This window comes from Corvus brachyrhynchos, unplaced genomic scaffold (assembly GCF_000691975.1).
Source record: "Corvus brachyrhynchos isolate BGI_N302 unplaced genomic scaffold, ASM69197v1 scaffold14, whole genome shotgun sequence".
NCBI lineage: Eukaryota > Metazoa > Chordata > Aves > Passeriformes > Corvidae > Corvus > Corvus brachyrhynchos.
Genome location: NW_008239110.1, coordinates 6219611 through 6246390, shown reverse-complemented (window position 1 = coordinate 6246390; position 26780 = coordinate 6219611). Strand labels below are relative to the sequence as shown.

The following is a 26780-nucleotide window of genomic DNA, read 5'->3' as shown; positions in this document are numbered from 1 at the left end:
GTCCAATTTTAAATATCTGGTATCAGTTAGTCTGGCTATGCATAGTCTACTACATTCAATAAATCTACTACAGTGTTCTTCTAACCCTGGTTCCATACTGAGAGCCCAAAGAGAGCACCTCCTGCACCTATACTACCTTTGATTTAGTGATAACCTGCAGAACTTCTCTTGCCTTTCACTACTACATTTCCTAAACTTTCTCATACTTACACTCTTTTTTTCCTGTTTGGTTGTTTTTTGAGTGCCCATACTCGAACAGACCACAGCAGCAGCTGCGTTTTGTTCATTAAATTTATGCAGGAATCAGGACATCTTGCTGGTTCCTGGTTCTACATGGAAATCTTCTACTCAGAGTAAACCTGCTTTTAATTTTAGCCGGTGTGGTGCATAACGAGTGTATGCTAGGTTATGCCAAAATCCACTTTCAGTGGGCTCAGAAACTTACTGAGTTTCAACACTAACAAAAAATTTCATATCATAAAGCAGTAAAATTATACAGATCTTAAAGTCTGCAAGGGAAGATAACTCTCAACATTGAAATTCCGCATAAATTATCTATGTGTGTCAATCAAGTGGATTCTACTAAGCTGCAGTTTTATTCCAAGTACAAATGCCACAGTGTCTGCAGATACAAGAAGCGGGATAGCCTCAAAGTGAAATAAAGCTGCATCAACATGTGCCAAGAGTATGGACTTTGTTTTACTTGTCCATGGCAAACACTCAGACAATGATTCACATATATCACTATTCACATGTCTTGGTTTGCCTCAGATATAATCAATTATTCCAACTTGTTACACACTAATTACTTACGGCATATTTCAAGACCCATTTCAAACTCACCTCAGAGTAATTCATCAGAGAGACATTGGTATGTACAATAAATTGAGCAGAGAGTTCAAATTTCTCAGGTGTGTCTATACCTGTATACCACATGTACCAAAAGCAGTGAAAATGAGGTTTCCTTAAACAATTTCTTCAGCAGACATTCATTAGATTGTTCAATGCACAAGTGCCAGGATACAGCTATGGGGCATGGTAGTTGTACTCAATTGAGATCTATGCAAACAAGTGTTTCCGATACAAAGTGAATTGTAAGACATGTCAGCAGCCTCCTAAGAATCCCTTGATAGCAGTTATTTAGTTTCCCCCATCTAAAAAGAAGCCTGAACGCAGAAGTAATCAACAAATCTCACTTGCATATGTTTACATTTAAATAAATGGGATTTAAATAATTAAGTGCCACTCTTCTATCCAACTCAGCCCATGCAGTTAGACACTTCCTAGAGTCAGGGCTTAATGGTGAAACACTTGTGCTTCTCCATTCAGAAGCCCATATAACCTGCTTAAAGTAGTAATAACATCATCAAGGACAGGCAGCTGAATTCAGTACCAGCTAAACCTGTCAGACCTCAAGACTATCCCTAGGAAGGAGCACTGCCTTAATCCAACTTCTCACTTAACAGAAAGACCTGGAGAGCAAGACATTGCCTCCATGTCTGAGCAAGAGAGACACATTCCAGCTGCCAGGCACAACAAAAACTGAAATACTGCTCTGCAGCATGGCAGCAACCATCCTGCCCCACAGGGAGTGAGCTCTCCTGACACAACAGATTTTGTAACCCCCAGACGTACAAACTGCCTAAGCGAGGCTGAGCAGTAGCTCCCTCCCAGGTTGCTGGCAGGAGGGTGCTGGAGACCTTTACTCCTGGGCATCATCCATGCCCCTGAAACCAGAAGTAGCGTTAAGCTTTGATTACGTATTGTTAGTACTATTACACACAGAGAATCTTTCTCCAAAACCCTCTATGTATGACATCTAGGAAGTGCAGCTCCAAACAGGGTCTGAAAGTAGAGCCAAGAAAATAATCCAGACACAGGTAACTCATTGTGGATACAATATTGCTGCTAGCAAGAATTTTTCTTGCTACTTTCTAAACCCTGTGAGATGCTTTTCTCTCTCACGGAGAGATTAGCAGAAGTTCTGTAAACTATGAACACCTGCGACCTTGTAGAACTATGTTTATGGTACAGTAGAAAAATATTTTGACAATGGATGTTTAGGATTTTAGCCAATCAACCCAGGGGGTGGCTGATCCTTTGTCCAATTAGACTGTGAAGAAAAAGTCTATAAAAGAGTTTGTAAAATAATTAAATAATCTTGCCACACAATTCCTGCCTGCTGTGTCTTCTCCCCTCTCCTCCCTACGGCTGCGGGCTACAGTAATAACTCACCAAAAATCGGATTTGCCCTCAGTTGGCCCAGGACTCACCTTGTCTAACTTTAGGAGGGAGGTCAGAAAGTTAACTGGCACTTGCACATTTGTACCATAATTAACAGATAGGATGAGGTAGTAAAATTCTGTTTATAGCAAAGAGAAAACAGGTTCATCATGCTCCTTTGTGACTGTGATCCCAGTATCCCAGGGACCTGCAAACTTTAATTTTGTGACTCCTTGAAAGTTTTTTTTTTCTGAACATCAGTTCAGTTATAGAGAGAAGTTAAAGCTTTGTTTGAAGTGTTCTCCAATGGGGTAACCAGGGGTACTTGCCCTTTTTAGCTCCCAGTAGAGGTTTGTTCTTGTACCATGTGTCTCTTCAGTTTCATTTGTGTTACCTTCCTGAAGGCATCTAGATTAAATTTACTACACCTTCTGGTTTCTGTATATGAACCACTCATTACCTAATTATTTCCTTAATATCACTATCCATATGTACACTGGAAGCAGCCAAATCTACATTGTGGATTAATTACTTGAAAACTAGGGGAAAACCAGGCTGATAACACAACCACAGTAAACGGATGACTACATAAGATAAACAAATCTGGAAAAATTCCTCCAGCAAGTTCAAAAGGAATCAACTAAAAGACAAGAACTTCTTCAGGAGTTCTGCAAAAAGTTTGGTGTGTTTATGGATAAAGAAAAAGCACATTTCAAACATGCAGTTCCTATGATTTTCATCACTATTAAATATAAACCTGAAGAATTTTTTAAGCTTAAGGGGAAATCAAAATAGTACAACACTTGATTTTAGTACTTGCTTGAACTTGTAAAGGGTGTTACCTGTTGCTAGTAAATAGTTCCATTTTCCGCCACTTCAACTTCTGCTAGTTTGGAAATAAAGATCAAACCCTACTTAAAAGAAGAAAGGCCTCTCCTATTTTCGGGCAGCCTAGATTGCTTTCTCCCATCCTAATGGCGGAAAAATAATTTTTGAATTTTATGTTTGGCCAGTCTTCAAAAAATGCTCAAGGGCAAAACATTTTCACTTTTAAAGAAGTACATTTTCATTTTTCAAAAAGTCAATCCTCATCTCCTTAGGATATATTTTTCAGGATGTCTTTACAATGGATTTAGCAAAGACATGAAAATATTGCTTGGAAACACAATAGCTAACAATTTTAATGCAGCTAATGCCAAATTACCCCAAAATGGAATAGTCACTCCCCAAATGCAAAGCTGGGCTGTCTCCAGCAATACAGTTTAGATCTGCAGCTGAGCTCAGAACTTGTTCAGTAGTATCTGTGCACTGCAGTGTCAGGCTTTCTTTTCTTTGATATACCCTTTAAATTACAGAGCAATCAAATTAATTATGTGGGAAATGCAGATCATCTGTTATCTTACTGCTCTAACTGCTTACCCAGATACCTGTAGTTAAAAAATTGCAATGAAAGGTTCAGGGCTTCTTACATTTTTGACTTCTTATTTTAATTAAGTGTTTTCAATATGATACCAGGAAGGTTACTTCAAAATATTATGACAAGCTTTTACTGATTCTGTCACAGTTCACTATGTCATAATCTGCATTACAGTCTAAACAGCTCAGGAAATTGCTCAATAGATTATTCATTGCTCTATGACAGATTTCTTGGAAGATATAAAAAAATCTTCTACCTGAACAGATGGTTAACACTTAAAATGAAGCACTGTATTGCCAAACACGACTTCACACAGATCATTCAAGCTTTCTGACACATTAACATTTTGTAACATCACCACAAAACCCCCAAACACTCACAACCTCTCTGAAAACAGGCTCTTAAAAGCTGAGCGCTAACCACTTGTTATGAACAATGCATCTGAACTTTTAAAAAGGTTATTGCTACAAATTACATCTTTTGGAGACTACAAGGTGAGATTACTGGAGCGGTAGCAGAGAAGTTTTGTTCATAATGACTTCTAGCCTCCTTTGCCATCAGCATATTAAACTTACTCTTAATTACTAGAATGCTCAAACTCACATATGATTCCTATCTCAGATGCAACAGACACATTTACTAGAATGACTACATGAAGGGCATGATAGGTAACCCACAATTTGTTCTTGAATCTTACAGAAGACAAAAGAGCACAGTGACTTCAAAGGTCACCAGGCAGAAAAAAACCTGCTGTCACACCATATTCATACACAAATTAAAAGCATTCCTCTGGAATGCACGGAGCTTGATTCTGCAACCTTTATCCAAACAAAACTTGCAGAGATATAGCACAGATAACACATGGAAAGATTTAGGGTGTGGCAGGTAAAGCAGAGCTTCCAGCAAGTCACCTGCCTGCATACCAGGCAGGAAGACAGACTGTACATCTCAAGTTCTTTTGGTTCTGATACTTTAGTTAATTTTGTGTGTTTGCAGCCATGATTGCTAATACTTGTCTGCATTTCCAAAATTCTTTGATACAGTCTGCAAGGCTGTGAAACTCAATTTGCAATTGATGGACTCAACTAATCAAACAGCAAAGTCTATCAACTGATCAACTGCACGTGATAGCACTCATGGCACAAAGAGTTGGTTTGTTAATGGCCATGGCTAATACAGAGTTTTGGGAACCATATGTTAAAAAAACCCCAACAAACAATAAAAACCAGCACCATTGCACTAAACCACTGTTAACCTATAGGATTCACTGCAAAAGCAATGTTAATTTTCAGAACAGTTACTCTCCCTAGTATCAAAATGTATTAGTGAGCATGGTGAAAATTATCTCTATTTAACACACAAGTGAGAGAAAGAGCAAGGAATCTACCTCTGGTCAAATGCAAGAAGCCTGGAAATTAGTTTTTAACCTGGAAATTATTTCCATAACAATTTTGCTGTTGAAATGCTTAAATGCAGCCACAAGAACAAGCTATTTCTCCCTCTCTTGATGAAATGTTATCTCATGCTTTCATACTTTGTGTATCACAAAGTCAGTGCTTCCTGGGACCATCTTATCTTACTGTGAGAAGAAAGATGATTTACTGTACATATTCACTCAAACTTTACTTTTCACATTCTGTGATCAAGGGCAGAAAATTTTATCTGAAGACCCCACACAGAAGTCAGAGGGCTGAAAAACATCTGCAAACACTATCAATTTCTATAAAGACCAGCATATCTAAAATGAAAGAGTGAATAAAAATATCACTTACACGCCACTTAGCACATTTATAGACTGTGTCCTCAGCCCATATCCAGTGTCTTTCAAATTGGAAATGATACCTAACACATTGATATTGGAACCCTTTGATCCAAAGTCTTTTTCACTGTACATTATCATATGGCAGCTTGTGAAGTCCTGTTAATACAAAGAGAAGCACCATAAGGAAAGTGGCACATGACATCTCAGAGCATTCAGAAGATGCCTACTACGTGTTCTTGGAACTTACACCAACAATTGGTCGCAGGGACTGCAACTCCTCATCGTAGCCACCCCAGTCTGTCCAATCCCGATACGCTCCTTCTTCCAGCAGGTACTGATGGCCTTCAAACCCAGGCTTCTCGTAAGCAACCCAACTGAACAACAACAACAGCAAAGTCTGCATGTGCAAATGGACAAGTGCCACTCCATGCTTTCGTGAAGCACGTACAGATATGTGACATTTATTCTTTTGCTGTGAATATTTTCAAATTTAACCCTGGTGTGTGCCTCAACCCAAAAACTAGGAAAACAAAATAAACAGGGACTGGATTTGTCCACTGCAACTTCCAACCTGTGGAGTTACTACTTCAGCTGAAGGGTAAATATGACTTTTCCACACTTACATTCCTCCCAGTACTTTCATGGATCCCACTGATGTGAGTGGAAGCCTTGTCTTGTCTTCTGATTCCTTGTCATCAAGCATAAAGATCTCTGATTCTATTTCCACATGTCTTCCTTCAAAGAAAGGTTTCTCATAAACAATTACCTGTAGTGGAAATGAAGCAAAAGAAAAGTTGCAGGGAGGATGATAAGTTCTGACAATAGACAGTTCCTTTTGGATGGGCACATAGAGGGAGAATGCAAAATGAGGACACCAACTAGTGGGATCCTTTACAAGAGGTCTTTCCACTAGAGATGCAACATGAGGGCTTGAGCATTCATTACCTATCTGCATTATCTGGATTGCTATTAATACTGTCATATATGTATGTGATGGATGCAGAAATATGACAGAAATGGCAGTTTCATGGTGTGGTCACATACAAAAGGACTACCCAGTAAACCCTCAGTAGCTGGTATACAATCAAAGCATACTTATGAATTACCCGTGTGTCGTTCATGTGCTGTAAAATAGCTTTGGAAACTCAAATAAATACTGACTTTTACCTTTGGCTCCCCACTGAATTCAACTTTGCGACCACCCTGCCAAAGAAAAAAGAAGAAGAAAAAATTAAACTAACTTATATATATTATGCCTACTTACGCCTAACTATATATATAAGTTATGATATATAATAATATCATAACTTAGGCAACTTGTAGATATCTTTAAGAGTCATCAATTCTTTACAAAAAGGCAGGACTAATGTGAAATATTCTTTAAAGGGCACCAGTGAAAATAAAAGGCAGATTAATGGCAGAGATGAATACAATCAAAAGTTCAAGAATTTTATAGACTAAAAAGTTTGGGTTTTTTAAAAGAGTTAGATTTTTGTAAATCTTGAAAAATCTAGCCACCTTAATATGTTATATAGAACACACAAACATAGGTCATTTAACTTGTAAGTAATAACAGTATTTTACCATTTTCAAGGGTCTCATGGACCTAATGTAGGCTTCCTTCTTCTCCCAAAACAACAAATTAGGATATTCACCAGGCTCCAACATTAAAGGGACTCCCTGGAAACCAGGTTCTTCATAAAGAAGCCATCTAAAAGTAGAGGGGGTGCAGGGACAAAAGCAAGAGATAAAAACCCCAGAACATTTCTGAACAGTAAAGAACAAGACAATATGCTTACTTTAGGAAAGAGATCATTGTATCCTTAACAAAACTTTGTTTCTTTACCACCAAAACTGCCAGCTAACAGCTGGTACACTGACAAGCTTCTGTCCCCCAAAGGAGCCACCAATAAAACATGCTTTTTGTTTGACCAGGCCAAAAAACCCAAAACAAATCAGCAAACAGTAAGAATTTCACTCTATCTTATCTGAAGGCAACCATATTTAGACTGAAATATCAAGATTTAAGGTTATTCTAGTATTTTTTAGAATAGTTTTAAAGTGCAGAACCAATTTACAAGATGTAAAAAAATCTCTACTAAACTCGACTTGTATTTGATGTAAAATCTGCTCAATAAAAAAATTCTGACCTTATGTTATTTACTAATACATAGAAAATCCTGACAACTCCTTAGAAATCTGCTTCCTCATGGTTTGTGTCTGCTAATAAATCTACTTTGAAAGCCATAACTTCGAGAATTCTTGACAGGGGCAGCAAAAGTAGTTTTTCAAAGCTTTTTCAAAAAAAACCTTACCCAGTAATCACTTAATGGAAACAAAAAATCTTACTGCTGATCTCTGCCTAAAGATGTCAGAGTATTTCTTCAATTCAAATTTACTGATCTCAGAGAAGTGCAGTGTGGAGCAGTATAAAACACATATAAACAGCAACACTTTTTGCAGCCAACCCTTTAATCGTGTAAGGATCATAATGTATAAATCTGGTGGTATCAAAGATATTAAAATAATCCATCACTCTGTCATGCATTAAAGGGAGATTCCAAGCTAATGTAAAGTGGCACGAATTGGTATATTTTCTTTGCAGATACATGGCTGAAAGAAACAAACAAGGTGCTTTAGTTTTGTTACTGTCTATAGCTGAATGTTTGATATATTGTGTGCCCTGTATTCACACCACTCAGTAAGCCCTTGGCTTGTGGATGGTCACACATGGTATTTCCAAGGGCTCAGTACTGGGGTGAATTCTGTTTAATACCTTAATATCAATGATTTGGATGAGGGGATTTGAGTGTTCCCTCAGCTGTTTTGCAGATGACAAGAAGTTGGGTGGGAGTGTTGATCTGCTGAAGAGTAAGAAAGCTCTACAAAGGGATCTGGATCAATGGGCTGAGGCCAATGGGATGAGGTCCAACATGGCAAAGTGCTGGGTCACAACATCCCCAAGCAGTGCTCCAGGATTGGGGAAGAGTGGCTGAAAAGCTGCTTGTCAGAAAAAGACCTGGGGGTGCTGGTCAACAGCAGTTGTACGTAAGCCAGCATGTGCCCAGGTGGCCAAGAAGGCCAGTGGCACCTGGTCTGTATCAGCAATAGTGTGGCCAGCAGGACCAGGGCAGTGATTGTCCCCTTGTACTTGGCACTGGTGAGGCCACACCTCAAATCCTGTGTTTCAGGATCTGTTTTGGGCCTCTCGCTACACAAAGGACACTGAGGTGCTGGATCATGTCTAGAAGGGGACAGTGGAGCTGGTGAAATGTCTGGAGCACAGGTCTAATGAAGTGTGGCTGAGGGAGCTGGAGGTGTTCAGCCTGGAAAGAATGAGACTCTGGGGAGACCTCATTGCTCTTTAGAACTGCTTTGAAAGGAGGTTGTAGCCAGGTAGTCTCTTCCCACAAGTAACAAGTGACTGGAGAAGAGGAAGTGGCCTCAAGTTGCACCTGTGGAGGTTTAGACTGGATATTAGGAAAAAATTATTCACTGAAAGAGTTGTCAAATCACTGGAACAGGCTGCTCAGGGGAGTGGTGGAGTCAGCATCCCTGTAGGTATTTAAAAGATGTGCAGTAATGGTGCTTAGGGACATGGTTTAGTGGGGCTCGGGGAGTGTTGGGTTAATGGTTGGACTGAATGGTCTTATAAGACCTTTTCCAACCTAAAGGATTCTATGACTAAGTTCACTGCAAGAACTGACACACATGGAAGAACAAGGAGAGAGTACAGTCAGAAGATAAAGGTGCATTGACTCATTTTTCTTGGCAGCTTTTAACAAACAACAATTAAGCATGAACACTGGGAAACTTTATGATGATACAACCACACCCACATGGCAAGGTGACTCAGCATCAGAGCCTCCCTCACCTGCCAATACAGTGAACTATGTCATGCCTGTAAACGAAAGGCAAAACCCCCCCCACCCTGCAACATGCAAAAAAGCAGCAGCCATCTGCTGAATTTCTCATGGAAGCAACTTTTTTCTACTCTGGACTAATGAACAGATATCTGAGAAAGACAGTTGAAAAATAATCTATTTCACTTCCTGGTGCGAATATTAGTCTGTTTTCCTTCAGGGATCCAAACGCAAGGGAGAGATGTTAAGACAGCAAGAGTTTATGTGGATTTAGTAAAACAGTGCTGTTACACTGATGCAAAAAAAAAAAAGACAGCTCAGAGATGTGCACAGGCTCTGCCTCCTTTAAAATAAAAAATTGTGATTTTACTAGTAACAGATGGCTTTTAAGTGAGACAGAAATAAAGTGGAGAAGTAGATGGACTTAACAATCAACCTCCAAATAACGTATCTGATCTCATTACTCTTGCGAGACATGTAATTTGGATTAAGGTTGCAGTTCACGAGAAATAAGTTCCCATCAGAGAACCAACTACTTGGACATCTTCAAATTTGCATATATACCAAAATGCTTCATTTTTTTCCACAAGTCAAGGTGTAAATATTTACTCAGATAAAATACCCTTCGGCTAACAACAAAGAGGTCCATATATCATGTGGCATATTTGAAACATCTTTGCAGTGGTATGTAACATGTGCCTTTAGCTGGGCAGTTTTTGATAGTTAGACCACTTGCAGCAAGGCAAGTGCTATCAGTGCCCAAATGTAAGAGCTAACAACCAAGGTCTGTACACCCTGTAAGAAGTTTTGCAGGATCCAACATGGTTGGAAGTGGCTCCAGTCTCACTTTTTCTGAAAGAAGCCTCTCTCTTCTGCATACTTTTCCCAGTACTACTTTGAGGCATGTTTTCCATAATAAACAAACTTGTAAATCATTAAGTCATGAAAACTAATATGGGTTCAGTGCCTGGAATTTTCCTTAGAGGCCTCCTTTCTCATAAAAGCTTGCTTGGTTCACAATATTACCCTCCTCACTCAGATGGCCAGATAGTTTCAGGTGACATAACATATTTGTCTTAAACATCATCATAAAAACCCAGATCAAAATGCACTATGAAATACAGGAATGTCACGTATGGACTCTCTAAAGCACTAAGCCATATTTTATAATAGAAGGACTTCAAAAATTTTCTTCATTTAGTAGGTTGATTTCAAGTTTAGAAGAAAGCAAGTGGGAAATGTGGTCTTATTATATATATATATATATATATATATAAATATAAAAACAGTTCATTCCCCACCCTCACTTATGGTAAGATTGCTTGAATGAGAAACAGCAAGAGAGGCAAACTCTTATTCCTTGGCTACAAATACGCTGGGATTATTCAGTATTTGCTACACGCAAGCAGAAGAAAATCTGGCTCTAACAAAACATTCTAAGAGGTCAGACTTCCCAAGAGTGAAGCATTACAGTGATGTACTAACACTACTGTCAACAAATACTTCCAAAATATAGGACTAGAATAAATACAGCCCGCTTGCAAGTCTGACAGGTGTAATCAAGGGTTTGAACCAAATTCTTTTCATTGCACTACACATTCATACAGAGCTACATACTTACATGCCCCAATGTACTTTAATAGAACAAGTCTTCTGAGTGGTTCCAAACACCCCTGTTTCTTCAGTGTCATCAAAAAAGGAAGTCACGATTCCTAACCCTTCAGGCTCTGTATACAAATCAATTTGGCAAACCCTGTAATCCTGAAAAATGAAGATTGCCATAATCACTTGATCTGTGCTGTGAGTTCTGTAATTACTGTGCATAACTAAATCAGTTTTGAAACACCTGTTTATTTTAAATTGTTTCCCCCCTTGTCAATTACTACTGCTATTAGATGCCTATAATAAAAGTATAGCTAAGCCAGTTTGCCTGTCTCTGTTTGAACCAAGACAGTCAGTCAATCTCTCTTCAGCATTTACACTGTTTACTTTCTGCCATCTAGGCAGGAATGCATCTTCTTTCATCAGTTAACATCTCCTCTAGCAAATTAAATCCTAAGATAACACCAAACAAGCCATCCTTGAAGAGAACTGCAACTTAAACAAGAACTGTAGTTACAAGCAATATATATTCCTCCTTTTTCTTTCCTAGTCAAATAACTTTATAGCTCGTGCTTGTTTTGGCAACCTGCAACTGTAACCGCTTAGTGGTAGGTTAAAAGTGCATGTAGAAAGGCTGTTGCCCCATGTGTGAAACTCACTGGTAAGTTTGCCCATACCGGGCAAACCAAAATTTGGTGTTTGACATTGAAGTTTGTATTGAGTGCAAATTTGGTTTGTATTGGAAAAAAAAGAAAAAGCTGTATTTCAAAAATACAGAATTATTGATGGTTTTCTGGGATGCTTTTCCTGAGACTGACCAGACTATAAACCATATGCTGCATGTAGCATTTTGGTGGCTATTCTAATAAAGCCCACCAAGTTTCGTTCCAATCCTATCCTTCCTGTTGATGTTACCACAATCCCCATTGCGCAAAAGCCCCCACATGCATTTTGTGATTAAACATGAAATTCAGCATGGAAGATTGTTTCATGCAATTGTAGCTCATGTTACACTTGTGTCCTAATAGACCAATCACACTCTGTATCAGTATAAAACATCACTACACATTAAGTTCCATGCAAGATTTTTTTTTACTTGTATTACTTGCCTTAACAACATGTCTTATTGAACCGATCACTGCAGGCTTTTGAGACTTGCAGTCACTTTGCTCTTCGGAAGTACCTGCACCCCAAATATCTGTGAGTTCCAACTCTCCTTCTTCCAATGGAATAGAAGGGCCTTCAAAATTTGGTTTCTCGTAGAGTATCCAGCTTAAAATAAATTTTAAAAATCTAATTTTTAATGGTGCTTTATCAAGTGATTTGCAAAAATCTTGTTCCCACTTAAGACATTGTTTCATACACAGTGCTGTTTCCAGACCCTTCCCATTTCCCCAATACAGCTTATTTGCCCAACACTGCTGATGCAAGCCCTTTCCAACCTCTGTGATACCTTTAAAAGCAATTATAAAAACAAAGAAGTCTACTGCTGAATCGTACTTTCACAAAAAACTCCTCCACCTTTTTAAATCGATAATTTGGGGCAGCAAGGACTACTGTCTCTGAAGACCAGACTTTGTATGAGATACTAATCATAACCAATGTGTGCATCAGAAAACAATGACACTGCAGACTGCTGCATCATGTATAAACAGACAAGTTGCTTGGATCCTGTGAACAACAGCCTGGAGTTCCACAGGAGCTGGCGTAGATGTGCCAGAGACTGTTCAGAAGACAAGGATAACTTCATTTTTAATGGCAGGTTGGAATATATAACTAAATAGGAACTTTATCCATCTGCAAATACAAACCCTTCACTCAAGCTCTCAATGGAAGGAGGAAAAAACCCTCTAGACCACGCTGGAAAAGACAACCTGGTTTACACAGATCAAAAGGTTTTCATTCCAGTTTTCTAAAGCTAAACAGCAATCAGTGTGCTTCCCAGTACCTCCTACTGCAGCTAGCCCTTGTGTCTGCAACTTACTATCAGATAATTACTTTTGAGAACCTGCTATTTGACTGCATTATAGCCTGGCCACAGCATAACTTGCCATGCTAGCCACACTACTAATGGCCCCTCTGCTGATGATGCTATGAAGAAAGTAGGAGATGAACTTGTTTTGAATTACTCTTGAGCAATATAGCTTTTAGAGAAAAATCCCTCCTTTTGTCAAGAAACAGTCAATTATCCCTATAGCATCATCTTATTCCTTTGGTCATGAAATTAATCATGTAAGACCTGGCTTTAAACTTGTTTGCTAGCCTTTTAGTCCAATCCAAATACCATCCAAGAATCCCTAATGACCAGAAGAGATGAAGGGCAAAATAGCTGGACAGAAATCTGTCATTTCATCCCCCACCTATGCCTGGTGAAATCTTGCATCCCTCCAGATGGTAACACTCACTCAACTGGTCAGTAAAATAGGTTTTTCAGCTCAGAACTTCCTGTTGCAGAGGTAAAATGCTGTATTTCTTGCTCACAGCATGTTACATTACCATTTACAAGGCAGATTTACTGTGAATTACTTGCCAGTTCTGTTTCAAAACATTTTTGGATAGAGTAAAAATCTTTGTATAAAGAGTAAAAATTGATCTCTTACCATCCTCTGATGACTTTAACTAAAATTGTGGGTGACAGAACCCAAGAACTGCAATCCGGAACATCATGAAAAACTTCAATGCCAGCTTTTTGATAATCTGAGTCACAGTATATCACCAGCTGTGTTAAAAAAAAACAAAACAGAAAAACACACCAGCAACATATAGTTCTATCTTCCTAGGCTTTACATACAGAAAGGAACAGTAAAACCATTAAAACTGATCTTACCTTGCCAGGTCTGGGATTGATTTTACTTTGTCCGTTTCTTGGAAGTGTCTAATAGACAGTGAGGAGAGAAAAATCACAAAAAAACCCCACAAAATCAAAAATTTTCAATAATTATACTCAGCTATAAAAAAAGGTCTAGTAGAACAAAATAAAAACTACTCTGAATAGTAAAAGCTGGTAACCTTTCAACTATACCTACTTACCGCTTCCATCTCTACTTCCTCTTGCAGAGCACCTTGCCATAAATGTATAAATTTACATGCTTTTTTAACCTCTGAATTATCATCTCACTGAAGTCAACTAACTTCAGATTTGAAGCCCTTTAAAATCCTCCGGATCAGATTTCTATATACTCTAGGAGTTCAATACCAAGAGACTACTTTAAAAATTGGCATTGGCAAATGCCAAGCTGTACAATGATAAAGATGAATTTAAATGTCTAAAAGCGTCAAGCCATAAAACATGAAGTATTTTGAAGGAATAGATCATAAGGCTGAGGGGGCATGATGGCACATACATGTATGAGCTAACTAGCATAATCAGTTTTGTGATGAACACCTTGTAACAGGTTTCCTCAAAGAGCGTGAGACTGTGCACTAAGTGACAAACTAAAAATATTCAGAACAAATAAAACACACTGAGGTGTACAAAAATCTAAAACAATGTTGAAGTCAGCAGTAAATTATATGATATAGAATATTTGGGAAACTTGTGGTTGCATCACGTCATCTTCAAACAAATAAAGGTAGCATCGAAATTAGGTGTTTGGTTTCCTAGCAAGGACAGGAGTGCTCATTCTGGGACAGGGTCCTGCTCTTCTAGGAATTATTCACACAAACAAAAAGACCAAAGCAGATCCTGCCCCTAAATAGGCAACCAGCAATATGTGCAAGGAATTAACGAGAACATAGTAGTTACCATGCAGAGCAGGCAGTGGTCGTAAGACAGAGTTCTTAACCACCACCAGGTTTTTGTAGGCATCATTGAGACAGGTTGAAGCATGACTGGTTTTTTAGCCTGCGCTTCAATTCCAGTTCAAACTTGTTCTGTGTTTTGAGGAATGCCAAAGTCATTGTTTTGGACTACCCTTACTCTTTCCTTCACATTGCCCAGTAGCCATTGCATCACCACTTTCTTAGTCAGTGGAAGATGCACAGTAAGTACGCCTCATAGAAACATTTTTGATTCCCAACTTGAGCAAGATAATTCAGTCAGCAACAGTGCCACACTGCCACAGAAGTCCAGAAACCCTTTGAAGCCTAAAGGGATTCTCTCAAGTGCAGTCTTGGTATGTACACACTCCTCTGCTATAACAGGCCTCCACACTCTACTGCAAAACTGAAACCACTCAAGAACAACAGTTTAAGTAGCAAAATCCAAACTAAAACAGTACTAGACATTTAGCTTTAAATTCAAGTTTTAAATCCAAGCAGGACTGTCAGAGTAAGAAAGCCTGTTTAACTGGCAACATAAACCTACACTACTGTAAATTTTCATCTCCACACTAATTAAGAAAACTTCCCGTAATAACCTACGTTCTCAAAACTGCAAGGTACCATGGATGGTTGCCTCCTGCAAGGTGATGAAGAAAGGGGCTATTTCTACTACCTCACTCCTTTTAGTTAGAACTGTTACAGCAGATAACCATTAGCTTTGGAAAGTATTTCTCCAACTTCTTACATGCTGCGTCAATTCCACAGGTCACATTCATGTGGCTATTAAACTTTGGAAAATGTATTTCTTCCCATGGTTCTTAGATCTCCTGATTATAGTTTTCCTCTCAGGTCACAATAAGGGCTTACATCAACAGAAATAGCAAATACTACAGGGCATTTGTTCATCATTTTAAAAACAGAAATTACAAATATATTCCACATTAAAGTTGCTTTGAAGGGAAAACATAGGTCTGTCTTCAGTCATGAGGAACAGATGCTTGTAATCAGGGCAAGGGACAGCCCTCTGCTGTAACAGCACTTTCAATAATGCCTACTATCCAGTTCTTAAATTATTCTTAAAGAATATATATTTTTCTGCCAAATGCATGGGAATACAACAGAAGGCTAAAATGAAAAATTTGCTCTGTTACTTATTTAACAGTACAATGGCTGAATGTCTTGTTGGAAGAGAATACAGATTACTGTCAACAGAAGATTTCTGAAGTTCACAGAAAGCATTCTAGTAATTTGCAATAAAAAATTAAAGTTAGGGTAAGATTTGTTTCAATATAATACAAAATCAAGTATGAAGACATATTCAGACATATGCTTTTCATTCATATTTGCAAAAAGTCTCAAAATAAATACCCCTTAGTCATGTTGATAGATGCCATCTCATTTTCAGATCAAACTGGTACCATACCTAAGTTCACCTCAATGTATTTGTAAACTATATGTATCCCAAAGAGGGGAAAAAAACCAATGCATGCACATTGCCTTTCGAAAACATAAAAGCTGGATAACTTTGCAGGCAGCTTTTAAAAAACACAATACTTACATCCACATCTAATAAACCAGGGGGGACATTTGATTCATATCTGCTTGTCCCTAACCAGCTGGAAAAACTTTTTTCAGGGTTGCTGTAGCTGGGCATTTGTAAACTTAGCTCTTTTTTTGCACTATCTGCTTGCAGGAACTTCTCCACAAAACTTGGAAACTTCATATCTGAAAGAGACTGAATTGCAAAATCAAAATTAACAGTCATTCAGCAGCAGACAAACATTGTTTCATTTCCTGAATGATCTTTATTACCTCAGATTTTTGAGGCATGATGAATGGCCCAGAAGCATCCTGTTGTAAAGGAAGCATCCCTGAAGAGTCAGTTGCAAAAGTTGTTGTGTTATTTACTGAAGTGACAGAAGGACTGTAAAACTTTTCTTTAGAAGACAGCAAGCTTGAGAAGAGGGAGCTTTTTTCAAGCCGTGATCTCTTAACTTCACCATCTGTACAATCAGTGTTCTCTTTTCCATTTATTTCTTGAGTAAAGGCAGGTTCCTCTCTACATGACTGAAGAGACTTGAATATGATACTTTGCTCTGTTGATGCACGCTTGGGCCTGACTCTGGCTATTGTTTCCAGGCTTTGCATTTTAATTTGTTGTGCTGGTAACAGATCCTGTGTTTTTTCCCTCCTCAGTCCCAAACCAAAAGTAAATACACTAGGATCAAATACTTTCTCTAAGTTATCTTCATGAATTGGAGGCATTGCAAAGTGGGGTGCTGGAGACTTTGGAAGCTTTGATCTCTTCTTTTTCTGGGGTAAGCAAACTGAGGTGTCTAAGTTTTTTATTGTTTCAGCAAACTTCTTCATGTCAGATGGGGAATCAAAAATGCTGTCATCTTCAGCAGATCCATTACAGGTTTTGCCTGGGCTCTTTTGTGTGTTGGTGTTGTGCTCTGATTCCAATATACTGTCTTGACTGCTGTCGTCATACTGCAGTGCTGCAAAATTCAAATCTCCTGGCTTTACCTTTTTATCTCCATTTTCCATCTTGTTAAATTCTGATCTGGAAACCTGATGAGATGGTAGAGGATATTTATCATTATTGCAAGGTGATAAAGCCTCTGTGTTTGGCAGCATCTTTTCTTCATTTCTGTGGAATTCTGAGCTCGTGTAATTTCTTTGGTAGAAAGGATCTTGAGCATTTTCACTTTTAACAGGTGAGTGCAAAGACAGTTTAAAAGGTGAACTTTCTTTCTTTGCTGTGGTTAATTCTGGTTCTGGTTGCTTCAGAGAGGCACTACTAGCATCACTTTTGCTGCTTTGGTTAAAAAGGGATATGGCAGCTTTTACTTTAAGTTCTGGTGTCTTCCCAATATCCTCGTAGGGGGCAAAGCCTTCTTCATTTTTGCCTTTTAACTCTGCAGTGCTTTCTTTCTCCTGCGTGCCGTTCTCAAATAACTTCTGACGACTGCTTTGCTTATTTAAAATTTTATCAGGCTGTTCATTTTCCTTAGGTTGTTTTCCAAATTTCAGCTTTGCTCTGCCAACAAATGTGCTTGGTACAGTACTATTTTTTGAGGCAGGGATGTCAGTAGGCCTCTGGCTCTGGTTAGCACATTTGTTTTCAAACAAGGAAATTTTGTTGGCAATGTTGCTGTTAGTTTTATTAACTGGTTTTTCAAGAATATCCTGCTCACTTTCTAAGCTGTCTTGATTTGTAGGTGTTTTAAAATTCAGCTCTATGTTCTTCGGTTTGGCTGGACTACAGGAGGCAAAGTGACACAGAGTGACAGCTTTAATTCATCTTGAACAGGCTTGTAACAATTTTCAAAACAATAAAATAGAGCATTATAAACCATAGACTTAATTTGAATTTTGGTATCTCAAAAGGAATCAACTAAAAGAGGAGTAACTATATGGATGAAAAAAGATTAGACACTAAATAAGGAACATATATTTCAAACATACTTAGTTCTTTAAGGTTAGTAAAACAAAAAACACAACAGCCTACAGCATCTGCAATTGAGGCAGAGAACACAAGTACTTATGACTGACAGAACATTAAAATTTAGTAGTGAATAGGGAGAATAAATTATAAACATGCAATTCCCTGCAGAGTTTAGAAAACAAATCCCAATTCATTAAGGTGATAATGAGTTGGTTAACATTTGCATATTCTCTCCAATGAGTTTTGAAGACATCTGCCCAGATTCTTTTTCTGCACCTACACTGCAGAAGCAACCTTAAATTGAGTGAAAGAATTCTTCCACTCTCATTAGTGCTTGCAGAAAATGTCAGCTGTCCCCAAGCACTGCATCACCACCTTGGCTAAGCAAACACCACATGTGAGCACTCTTCCACTTCCTTCAGGTAAACTTAGCTAACAATTTAAATTGTGTAAACTAACCCTAATAATTTCACGAGAATTGAATTTGGAAACACAAAACTTCTCTGTCAGAGTGGACAGAGATGCATGTACAAGTACATAGCACACAGTGCTCCTGTGCTATGGCAGAAGGCTGCTGATGCGTAGCTGAGTGTTTCAAGCCTCCTTTCTTCTGAATACCTACAACCAGGAAAAATTATTTGTCCATGTAACTTGCTACTTAGCATACTGTACAGTATGGATGCCAAAGAGCAGGAGCAGAGGAAATTTCCAGCTGCTGAAGCGTTTTGTGAAGTTTTCCTTTCTCATGCTTTAGCTGAGAAACAGTGAAAGACGGTTTTGTAAACTAACTATCTTGCACCTGCACGGTCTTGCTTTGGTTCACTGAAGAACATATTTTGAAATAGGTGTTGTAGCATTCAGCCAATCACTCTGGGAGGTGTATGGTCAAGCAGCCAATAATGTCATTTCGCTATTGCAAACCAAGTTATATAAACGAGGTGATAATTAATTAAATAATCCCATTTATCCTGGGCTTGAATTCCATGTCATGATTCTCACCGTCCCTGGGGACAACAGCAACAGTACAGTATGAACAGCTGTGAAGATGCAAGGCAGATGGCTTCAAAATTTATCAGTCAGATCTAAGGCGTGTCAAAGAGCCCACCATCACCTCAAAGACAGTCCTGTTCTCCAAAGAGGAATCTGGGGACACTCAGTGATAGGGGAACACTGCCCTGTATGAAAACTGACAAAGGTGGGAGATAAAAAGAAAATAGCATGCAACAATCTCCAGAGTCCCAAATGTTCTACCAATCAATGGATGATTCCGGTATTCCAGTACTTTCTTCTTTTTTTACCTACACAAACTGTGTTCACTGAGTTCTCAGGCAGCTGTTTAGCTCAAGAAAGAGGTGTGAGATACAGGAACAACCCAAAAAGTGAGATCCTTTCCTGTCTTCCTCAAGCAATCCATCCCAAGTAAGAAATTAAACCCTACTAATGCAAGACTCCCCATTGTACAAGCTTTATTTCTTGGGAATACCACGAGGAACAAACTAACTGAAATAACAGAAGGAATCGAAAATAGTTACCTAAGAATCTATACAGAGAGCAACTGTTAAAAATCATAGACTTTTAAGAGGTTGGAATGGATCTTAAGAGATCATCTAGTCCCAGCTCCCCTGCCAGGGGCAGGGACACCTCCCACTAGACCAGGTTGCTCAAAGCCTTATCCAACCTGGCTTTGAACACTGCCAGGGCTGGGGCATCCACAACCTCCCCAGGCAACCTTTTGTAGTGTCTCACCCACCCCTAAGTAAAAAGTTTCTTCCCTAATATCTAACCTAAACTTCCTGTCTCTCAGTTTTCACCCAGTACTCTTTGTCCTATCATTACAGTTCCTGGCAAAGAGTCCCTTTCCAGCTTCCCTGTAGACCCCTCCTTCAGATACTGCAAGGTTATGATGTCTCCACACAACCTTCTCTTCTCTGAGAAGCCCCAACTCCCTCAGCCTGTCTCCATAGGGAAGGTGCTCCAGTCCTCTTATCAACTTTGTGGCCTCCTCTGGGTTTGCTCCAACAGTTCCATTTCCTTCTTATCATCATGTCTTTTCAGAGAAGACTTCCCAACAGTGCTCCCTGTAACTACCAGCCTACTCAAGCTGGTTCACAGCCGGAAGGCTCTTATGAAGAATGCATGATCAACAAAAGAGGAAATAGCAAACTTAAAAGCAACTGTCCATACTTCAGATAGGTCCTAATAAAACACGCTTGGAAAACTTATGGAAGAACAGAAAAAAAAAATGTTCCTGAAAGAGGGGAGGTATGGAGGGAATTATCATACAGCATTAGATGAAATACATTGAGGCCCTACTTTTGATTTTAACTACATCTGGTTTTTCCTAAGCTTTTAAAAATTAAATTATTCTATGATTTTTCTCTTTGGAAAATGAACATAGGTTGCAAGGGACCTCTAAAGGTCAGCTAGTCCAACTTCCTATTCAAAACAGGGACAGCTTCAAAGTTAGATCAAGTTCCTGAAGGCTCTGCCTGACCAAGTTTTGAATCACTTCACGGATCAAGATTTCACAACCTTCCTAGTGAAGCATTGCAGCAGGGCAGCCACTGTTGCTGTGAATTTTTTTTGCCTTATATGCCAATAAAACTTCACTGTTACAACTTGCAGCTGTGGCTGTTGTCCCTTCACTCTACAGCTCAGGGACAAATGTGGCTCTGCCTTCTCTATAGGTAGTGAGAGATGACTGAGGTCTACCTGTATCCTTCTCTTCTCTCAGTTGAAGAAACCAAGCTGCTTCAGCTTCTCCCCATATGTGATTTGCTCCAGAGCTGTCACCTTCTTTAATGGCTCACCGCTAGACTCATTCCAATTTGGGAACATCTCTCTTGTACCAGAAGAGAGTTGGAAGGGGAGGAAGTGCTACAACTCAATATAGGGACCCAAATGCAGACTCACGAGCACCAAATACCTTGTCCTTTGACCTGCTGGCTATGCTCCTGCCTATGGAGCAACAGGCTTAGCCTTCACCTGCTACAATGCCCTACTGACATGTGTAAATTTCCTGCTCACCAGGACCCTTCATATCCTTTCCTGATCAGAAAAAAAGAATGTACCTATCCTCTTCTTTTACCTGTATTTTTAAGAGGTAATACTAATGGCCCAATTGTCTTAAATTCATTCCCATTCCACCCGTTTGTCAGCCTGTCACTTGTGCTACTACATGCATTTATTTCAACATAACAATACATATCTTCCCGATAAAATCCATGTCTCTTTGTATGCCCTGACACAAGCAAGTTTAATGGCTAGCAGTGATACTTACCAACCACACCTAAAACCTATTTTAAATGAAGAGCTAACCCCTCAAAGGTATAGTTTCAAGCTTTGCAAATTTATGCAGAAACAACCACTTCAACACTTTGTATTTTATATTCTGCAGTATTTCTGCGCAGCAGCGGCAGCCACCAAACAGCTGAGACCAAAGAGCAAGAGAAAGCTCAGCCTCGCAGCTCTACTCACTACAGCTGGCCTCCTCTAACTAATCTTTTCATTACACCTTTTTCCACACTACAAAATACTGATTTTAAATACAGCCAAAAGATGCACTTTATTGCAAGAACTGAATTTCTAAGCTTGTTTAAAAGGAGATGTTGTTTGAGTATCCTTTAAGTACAAGTATCCTTTCATCTCATATGGGGAAAAAGCATTGAAAGATGGATTCACTTAACAGTACAAATGCTTTTCCTAACAAACAGTCCAACGTGGCTGATTCTTACTACCCATTCCTGATCTGCAACGCCAGGAACAAGCAGGCACAAGAGAAATACCAATGTCCTTCTCTTTGGCTACACCTTGCAGCTAAACTGAGAAGCAAGCAGTTAAACCTCTCCCAGTCATAAATGGAAGGTGAGTCATACGTCAAGCATGCAACTGGTGCCAAAAAACTCTGATGCCAAAATATCAGATTGAGGTGAGCAAAGAAAAATGGCATGTGAAAAGAGCAGAATAATTCAGCAAGTGGGCTTAAATGTAAAGGCAACTACAAAACCATGTCTGAACATAAAGTATGACAACTGAAGCCAAGTTTTCTGCTAAGCACATCAAAGTAACTACTGCCTGAGGTTTTATTTGCCAATTAAGACTTACCATCAACCTCATTTTAGTCTCAAATCTGATAGGTTTCCCTTTCAAAAGCTAGAAGCAAAGTATCCAGTGGCTTTCAAGTTATCCAGTACAGAGACATAAATGGAGAAAAGATAGAAAATGCTATCTTTATTTACAGGAAACCTGCATTTCTGGAGGTGACTGGAGAAACTGACCTGTTTTGAAATGGTTTCTAAAGAAATTTGATTCCCAGAATTGGCACAATGTCATTAGTAAGAGACACCATGCATTTTTAAGGGAGAACTACTTGTATTATACAAAATCCATCTTACAGGGGGCCAAGGAACCTGTAAGTAAATGTGTATTTTTCAACGTGAAAGGAATTAATGTGAACTACCTAACAACAATTTTTTAACCTTTGAAAATGGGAAAGTTATCTTTTCAAAGCAATAACTAGAGAACAAAAACACACCATCTTCTAATAATGGCACCAACTTTTCCTTTCCCATTTTACAGCACCTTAAACCACAGCCAGGTTTATAGTTCGTATGCTCTAATGAATGACTACAAATTATACCAGATCACCTGAGCATGTAACTCTGGCTAGAGAAAGAGTTTGGTGCTGTGCAATGGCAGCTTGAGATGCATCAGGAACCTTGCAGGCAACACAGCAGTCTACACCCAGGGCTAAAGTCCTGATAGCAGCAGATAAGGCCAAGACACAGTGTCACACACCTGACAAAATGGGATGAAATAGAACAGGCTGTTTATTCATTAAAATTTGGTCTCTTTTAGAAAGGACACCTATCTGTTACTTTATGAGTACAGTAAAAGATAATTCATTGTACAGCAAGCCCAGGAGATACACCGAAAAATGAAATCCAGCTATGCAGGCACTTATAACTTCATCATCACTATAACAGAGACATAGAGAAAAAACAATATGAAAGCTACCCTTTCTTTGAAGCTACGAAGATACAAACTCAGGAGTTTAAGATCTGCAATCTATACTGCCAGATGGCAAAGCATCACCAAGAAAAAAAACACCACAGTTTAACTTTCAATATTCGGCTTTTTAAATTTAAGTTACAAATTAACAGCTCAGATGTAGAGTGTTACAAATTGTGCAAAGGAAATTGCTCTGTGCTTCTCAGATGTGGGAAGCATAACTGGAAACAGAAATATCTCTTAAACCATCACGTTGAACCTTCACACCTCTCTAAAACAATGACAGTTATGAACACACGGTGTACCTCAGGTGGGCCTACAGGATTCGGTGTATCCCAACACCTGTACCTGAACATGCCAGAATGAGGAGTGCAATAGCACACAGCACACAGCTGTGACAACCAAACAACAGAAATGAATAACACAATAAAATCATTCCCTGTGGATGAGAATGCAGAAGAATCCAAGAAATCAATCACTGGCCTCATACTAGTGATAACAGCGAACTTTATAAATACAGCCAATTCTTTATAATCCTAAGGAAAGTCCTGATCACCTGTTTGACAGAGACAGTTTCTTCAAGTGTAAAACCAAATACTGGAAACAAATATATGCATAATTCTGCAAATACCTGATGTTATTCACATGCATCAAAATTTAAATGATTCATCCTGCACATACTTAAGAAAGCAACCATATGTATTCAAATCTCTGGAGTGTGATCAATCATATAATTTGAACAATCAAGTTCTACATTGCATCCTACATTTCTTCATAAAATAATAGCAGAACTTAGGCTGTTTCATGGAAAACCTGAACACATTTCTTATTCAAAGATTTTCACATACAAAATACTCAACCACATTCTGATTTGGTTACAGAGCAAAAAATAACATTAAGATCAACAATAGTTGAATTATTCTGATCCACAACAATGATGACTGGGCAGCTTTCATATATGTTAAGTTATTCCATATAATGGAATGGACAAAGACATTCCCTATCCGTTTAAAAAATGAAAAAATGAATTATTTTTCTAATACATGCAGACTACAGTGCTTGTTAAGTGGCGGCTTTAATTATGGTAACTTTTTTTTTTTTTTAAGGCAGTTCTTAACTGAAAACAATTTAGGTTGATAACAGATACACAGCTAGTGTTTCTATAGATTCTATACCCAGACACAAGCAAAACTACAGCTACAAGGACAAGGTAAACTTGTTTGTTACTTACAGGCTAATCTTTGTTGTAACTGTTCTGGAAGCATCCAAACTCTTCAGCTTCAACGTGTCTAAATCAGAATTTGTCTGTCTCTCAGCTGACAGACACAGGTCTCCATTTTTAATCCCATCAGTATGCAAGAAAGCTCTTCCATCTGGACCATTACCATGCTTTACTACCTTGGTATCATTTCTGCCTTCAGCAAACACCAAGGCATTGTCTTCTGTCTTAGTAGCCAAAGAAGCTTTGGGAGACTCCAAACTGTCTTCCCCAAAAGCCACAGGTATAGTTCCCTTTTCCACTGAAGTTCTTTTTGTTACTGGGTTGGTCTCTGGCAATGCTAATGGTTGCCTTTTTGAAGAGTAATCTTTCACCTGACCCTTCAATCCAGTAGGGGAAATGGGTACAGAATCCGACTGATTCTTTTTATATGATCTTCTCCTTGCAGAAGTTGTGTTTGAGATCTGCTGCTTGCCCTTGTCAGCTTCAGCTTTAGATGCCCCTTTGTGAGCAGATCCAACTTTTAGGTCCTGATTATTACCCGAGGAAGAGGAATTTCTTTCAGGAGTCTGTTGAAGAGACCTCACTTTTCGTTCAGAGTTTATTATCTTGTCTGAAAACACCTCAGAATGGGCATCATCCTCAAAAACAGGTTCTTCTCTTGCTGTATTCTCAGCCTGGTTTCTCTCTCCATTTGGAATGTCACTAGATGACTGAGACTTTCTCCGTTTTCCAGATCTTTTACTAGCAGATTTTTTATCCATTGTGTCTGAATCACTACAATTTTCTTCTGATTTGAGAGTCACGGGTTCATTAAGGAGTTCGTCGGTTTTCCTTAGATAGATATCAACTGTTAGCACTCTAGCAGAATATGCGTGTTCACTCGCTGCAGATTCCAACTCGTATAGCAAATCCTTTGGTTTTGCATGCCCAGGCTCCTCAGACACCCACGTGCTCACAAGCTGCTTGTGGCTTAAGATACTCTTTTCTAAGTCTTCACTAGACAAATTTCTCAAGCTCTGTATGAAATCTGGAGTTGTGGAATTACTTATATCTGTGATGGATTCTTTCTCCAGTCCCAGTGTTTCCACATTCAGGCTACTCTCACAGAAAGAGTTTTTAATGGTTTCACTGCTGCCGCTCCAATCTGCTGACCACTCACTGTCAGAAGAGACTCCCCTACTACTCCATTCTGAAATTGTATCGTGATACAGTGGTCTTACTTCCCCACTGAAAGTATATTCCTGTGCCTCGGAAAGGGCGCTTATGTTTCTCACTTGTTTCTGTACTTGAGGAGCTTCGTGTCCTTCTCTGAAGTGCCTACAGTATACTGGCTGCGCCCCGTGAGGAGAACCTGACCTCTCACCCTTATGATGCGAAGTGTGTTCTAGTGAACTTTTGACATTTTTCCTCTTCCCTGTACCAAACAAATTTCCAAGTCTTTCCAAAACAGGTTTTTTTTTATTTTCTTCTCTGGAAGGATCTGGAAGGTGTGAGGTGGACTACAAAAGCAAACAAACATTTGGTTAATGTCAAAATTGTTTCTGTAATATGTTTGTTTGTTTTAGCACCATCTATAAATTAAAAGGACACAGTGAATAGAAACAAAACAGTTTACTGAACAATACTAGCTCTCGAAAAAAAAGAACAAGAAAAACAAAACCCTTGCAAAACAATTACGATTCCACAATGCTTCTGTATGTTTTTACCTGCATTTGTTTACAAGCGTGCTCATCTTGCCTTATGATGGCAGCATTATATGTCCCAAATCTCAAACTTTTGCACAATTAATTAACATCACCCAAAACATCACAGAAAGGCATCGTGGTGCCTGCAAGACCGGGGACAAACTTCATGTCAACGTTTTCCTTATGAAAACAAGAGTGGGAAGTTTAACTTTCTCTGCATACTGGCTGAGTCAGTTTTCACACTTGTGCTGGTAGAGAATAGTTTCAAAGGTGTAAGTTGTCTTACCATTCATACATTTCTCAATAATGAAGTTCAGTAAATATTTGGCTTGTGTTTTGGGCTAAAATACCCAGAACTATAAAAGCCACTGCATCATTCAGTGAGCGTTACTGGGTCAAATACTGCCCTGGATTACTCTTGGTGAAGTTCTGCCTTACAACTTCTAATTAGCATGGTAAACAGGAAACACGCAACAGCATCGCCGAGTACACATGCATATTTGCATTTTAATACATTAGCCCTTTTTACATGCCGGTACGATGAATACTTGTTTTGAGACGTCTATTTCAAAACACCGCGAGTATTTTCTACTCCGGCGCACCAGACCCTCGAGGTGAGCGGGTTCCCTCGGCAGCACGGACCCTGCTTCGTCAGTTTCCAACTCGTTTCTTGCTGCAAACGCTCAGCCCGCCTGTCAGTGCCCAGCGAATTGCCACTGCCCGGCGTCCCCCCAGCGCGGGCCGGCGCTGAAGCCCCGCGCCCTCCGCGCAGCCCCGCGGCCG

The 26780-nt window shown here is 39.1% G+C and overlaps 1 protein-coding gene across 2 annotated transcripts in view; it reads right to left on the bottom strand.

Moving 5' to 3' along the window:
• The window catches only part of AIM1 (absent in melanoma 1), a 67290-nt gene that overhangs the window by 18630 nt on the left and 21880 nt on the right, over positions 1-26780 (bottom strand). For both annotated transcript variants that reach the window (XM_008637749.2, XM_017739493.1), the window contains exons 2-13: positions 24322-25811; positions 16442-17894; positions 16188-16364; positions 13695-13742; positions 13468-13586; positions 11977-12139; positions 10887-11026; positions 6987-7113; positions 6570-6605; positions 6026-6168; positions 5650-5776; positions 5413-5558 (exon numbers count right to left, since the gene is read on the bottom strand). In XM_008637749.2, the coding sequence (XP_008635971.2) occupies positions 5413-5558; positions 5650-5776; positions 6026-6168; positions 6570-6605; positions 6987-7113; positions 10887-11026; positions 11977-12139; positions 13468-13586; positions 13695-13742; positions 16188-16364; positions 16442-17894; positions 24322-25811 (4169 nt within the window). The remainder of the gene's footprint in view (positions 1-5412; positions 5559-5649; positions 5777-6025; positions 6169-6569; positions 6606-6986; positions 7114-10886; positions 11027-11976; positions 12140-13467; positions 13587-13694; positions 13743-16187; positions 16365-16441; positions 17895-24321; positions 25812-26780) is intronic.